This window comes from Cryptotermes secundus, unplaced genomic scaffold (assembly GCF_002891405.2).
Source record: "Cryptotermes secundus unplaced genomic scaffold, Csec_1.0 scaffold967, whole genome shotgun sequence".
Taxonomy (NCBI): domain Eukaryota; kingdom Metazoa; phylum Arthropoda; class Insecta; order Blattodea; family Kalotermitidae; genus Cryptotermes; species Cryptotermes secundus.
In genome coordinates this window covers 29,846-33,676 of record NW_019731236.1, presented here as the reverse complement: position 1 = coordinate 33,676, position 3,831 = coordinate 29,846, and the positions used below count along the sequence as shown (strand labels likewise).

At 36.7% G+C, this 3,831-nt stretch overlaps 1 protein-coding gene across 1 annotated transcript in view; it reads right to left on the bottom strand.

The window, feature by feature from the left end:
• Window positions 1-402: 402 nt before the first annotated feature.
• LOC111866637 (neuferricin) overlaps window positions 403-3,831 on the bottom strand; it is a 15,112-nt gene continuing 11,683 nt past the window's right edge. Inside the window, exons 3-5 of the mRNA XM_023855776.2 lie at window positions 1,729-1,869; window positions 1,455-1,641; window positions 403-1,370 (exon numbers count right to left, since the gene is read on the bottom strand). Of these exons, the coding sequence (XP_023711544.1) occupies window positions 1,193-1,370; window positions 1,455-1,641; window positions 1,729-1,869 (506 nt within the window). The 3' untranslated portion in view covers window positions 403-1,192. The remainder of the gene's footprint in view (window positions 1,371-1,454; window positions 1,642-1,728; window positions 1,870-3,831) is intronic.

Below are 3,831 nucleotides of genomic sequence, written 5' to 3'. Positions count from 1 at the left end.
GTAAGTGTTCAGTAAATCCAATTACCAATCTGAATCCAATCTACAGTTGTTCATATATGTGAGGAGAACAAAACACATTTTTGGAATGGAAGAATACTCTCGCATGCTGCATGCAGCCTTCATTCCAGTAATTTGACACCCCTGCTTTATATTTTAAGTTTTAATGAATTTCATTCTTAATAAACATATAAGTCTAGATCAGGAATGGAGTTCTGATACTAGAACAAATTTCAAATTTAATGTTGTCTGTTATGAACATTTTATATTTTATAAGCCTTCCCTTGCTTGTAGGCTCTGCTGCTAGTGCATAAAGGGAAATGACAACAGAGATTACTGGTGAATGCCTTCCATGCATTTATCAAGAGAAATGTTTTACAAATGCTGTAAATAATACCAAAGAACTGGATTATCATGGCAGGCCAGTATTCTGTATCTTTTGTTGCAATTTATTGCAAAAATCAAGTTTCACATATACATGCTGTGACACAAGGTATAATGCAAATGAAAATTTTAGGCTTTCACATGAAGCAGACTGGTGTAGCAGTATAGGGCTCGGGATTTCAATTCAGCAGGTGCTTCGTTTAAGTCTCAGTTGGGACCGTGGCGGTCCTGAAAGGTTTTCTGTGGATTTTCTGAGGCCCTTCAGGCAAATGCAAGGACTAACTTCAGGCAATGACTACTTCCAGATTCTATTTCATCAATTTTCAACACTGTAAACCCTTTAAAACACAACAGAGACATACCAAGATGTGCATGGTGCCCACAGTTGAAGCTGCTGCATTGGGGAACTGCCCAAACTGGTCTTTGTGAAGTTTCCAACTATTCAGGAAGCTAAGATGGCATGGTGTATCCATGTCATGGTAACAGAACACAGTCTGCTGTCCAAGTAGAAGAAGTTATTCCTAGTTCTTGGTTGTTTGATTTAACATGGGAGCTGGTTTCTACTCTCATGTTTCCTCATAATCGTAGGATGATGCTATCTGCCAAACTAGTACAGCTTTTCTCAGAAGGGCTGCCTAACAAGCATATGGTCTGATAAACAATACTGTAGAATGTGTACGTATATTAGATCTCCATTTCTAAATCTTGCTGTTGCTCTTAACACATCAGGATAGTAAGAGCAGGCTAGGTTCCAATCAAGTCTGAGCAAAGGCCAACACTTTTCTTATGCAGTACATATATGGATAGCAACTTATGAATATACCCAACAGCTAGTTGACTTTGGGTTACAGTCAGGATATTCTTTAATGTTTCCCTTCTTAAAAGGGCCATCTATTTCATTTTCTCTTACACATGCACATCTGTGTGTTTGAGATCCTGGTTCATACAGTTGCCTTGGTACTCCAATCCAGTCCCGCTCAATACCCCCACTGAAACAGAATGATTTATAAACCGAAACAAGTGAAAGACTATCAGACATAAATGTTACATATGAATTTATAAAAAAAGTCTACCTCATTTTTGAACACCATACATGGCTTCCTGACTCCTGACTCCACTCTGAATTGCATGGAGGATATGAAAGTTTCTCTATACTTTCTTCCTGTTTAGTTCTTTTTGCTTTGTTTATTAATTTCCTTACTTGATGATAGTATGGAGTTGGCTGGCCTTCAGTATCATAATATCGACCAATTACTTTTCCTGAAATTATGAATTAAAAACTGGATTTTCTAACATGTAAATATAAAGAATTTAATTTGAATTGCATCATAGTGTACAAAGCCTTACCCAGATATTTATACTCTCTACGGTAAAACTGGGCCCACTCATGAAGACTATGAAGTTCCTGTGGTGTAAGACCAATTACATCATCTGTTAAACCAGATTCTGTAAAATCTCCTGTAATGAAAGCTCGGCTACCATCACGACCTGCATAGAGAGAACATTACATCAGTATATATTCATCTATTCAATGTAGGTTGATCTAAACATTGGAGCATTTTAATAAATTTAAATAACCTGTGGATAGAGGAAATGGAGCTTTAAATTCACAACAAATGTACGCTTAGACCAAAATTATTATAACTTCAACGATTTAAATCAAATTTTGTAGGTAAGTTATGTATTATCAGCAGAATATGAGGATATGCTTTCCATTTTGTCAGTAAATCAGCTTGCCAAGAGTGTTCTGGAAATGTTCAAAGCAAGGGGCAAGATGCCCACAGAAGCAACATTCAAAACAAGGGACAACATGCCCACAGAAGCTAATTAACCTTAAACAGAATATAAATTATATAAATCCTTACTCTGAGATCAGGCAAGTGCCCACATCACAAATGAAGCCCCCAACTTAAAGACAGATTATGATGTCCTATGAAGCTACTCAGGATTGAGCCTCAGACTACACAGTTTCAAGTAACTACCTGAGCTATGGCATGGCCCATAGCTACTGCAGCTCCAAAAATTATAGAAACTGTCATCACTTCATCATTGCCACTGTCTCATCATTCAATAATCTGTAATCTGGCATGCAACCATCATAAAATTGTCACTGTCACCGTAGAGCATAAGTTTGGTTCTGAAATACTTATATGCAGACTTTCAGCCCGGTTTTGCTTTGACAGAACAGCTTGTATCATCTCATCAGCGGATGTCATGGCCTTACATTCCATCATATGTTTTTCCACCTAATCCTAATATATTGTAGATTCACCAATCATCAGTGTTAACCAAGATGAATCTGAGGACTGCTACACGATACACCTACAACTTGACTGATTATGAAAATATATCAGCAACACAAATTTCAGTGAAATGCTTAATGACAATAAAGTCTTCTTGAAGGTATAAACAAGCAAAGGGGTTATTTTTAACTCTGAAAAGTTTCCTTATAAAATGTACAGGAGGATTTTTACTTTGCTGACTGGTTCACCACTGGCTGCAAGGCACGTACAAATTTTGCCGATAACATTCGGAATGAAGTAGTTACATTTCACAGATCACAGGAGTTGAAAATGCTGTCCCTCTACACATACACATTCCTTGCACTGGAGGAAGAGGTTCTGATTTACCCTTTGAAGCTGTTCAGCAGGAATTTTCCTACAAATATTTTCTTTTAGTTCTTCCATTCAGGTGCTTCTGTTGTAAACATTGTTCTTCACACAACCTCAGAAGAAAAAATCACAAGGAGTAAGATCGGGTGAATGTGCTGGCCAAATATCACTGCTGATAATTCTGTCCCCGAAGACACTGGGCAAAGACTGCACAGATATACATACAATGTGGGCAGTAGCAGAGTCTTGCTGCTTCTGTTAACTCTGGAAGGAATTGCCCAAGAATGACCTATACCTATCTTTCGCAATTAACTGTTTCATTAAAAACACAGGTACAACAATCCATGCTTATTCTCAATTAGTTTCACAGTCTTTAGTGCAACCATTTTTAACTTACTAAACTTGTTAAAAGTCAGTTACTTCATTTTTTTTTGCATGTTTCAACCAGTGTTGTCATCATCGGGTGTTAAAAGTTGTGGTTGAAAAAACTGCTGCCCTTTGCATTGATACTTAGTTATTAATGTATGGTTCTCCCAGTGTGCATGTGTGTCTGTAATAAGTGTACATTTTTGTATTAGAATTTATGTTTTATGAAGTTTTTTTGTGTAATTTTACGTGTTTGTGTACTTACATTCCTTCTTGCTATGTTCTTCTCCTTGTTTTCAACTGCTTATTGAGTTGGACTGGTTCTTACTCTTATAGTATGTATTTGTTGCTATTTGGTGTTTCTTTCTTGTATTGCTTCGAAGACTGGGTTAAAGGTGTCAATGTGCGCATCTACATTTCTAGTCCTTTACTCATTTTATATACTATATATATATATATATATATAAGTAAA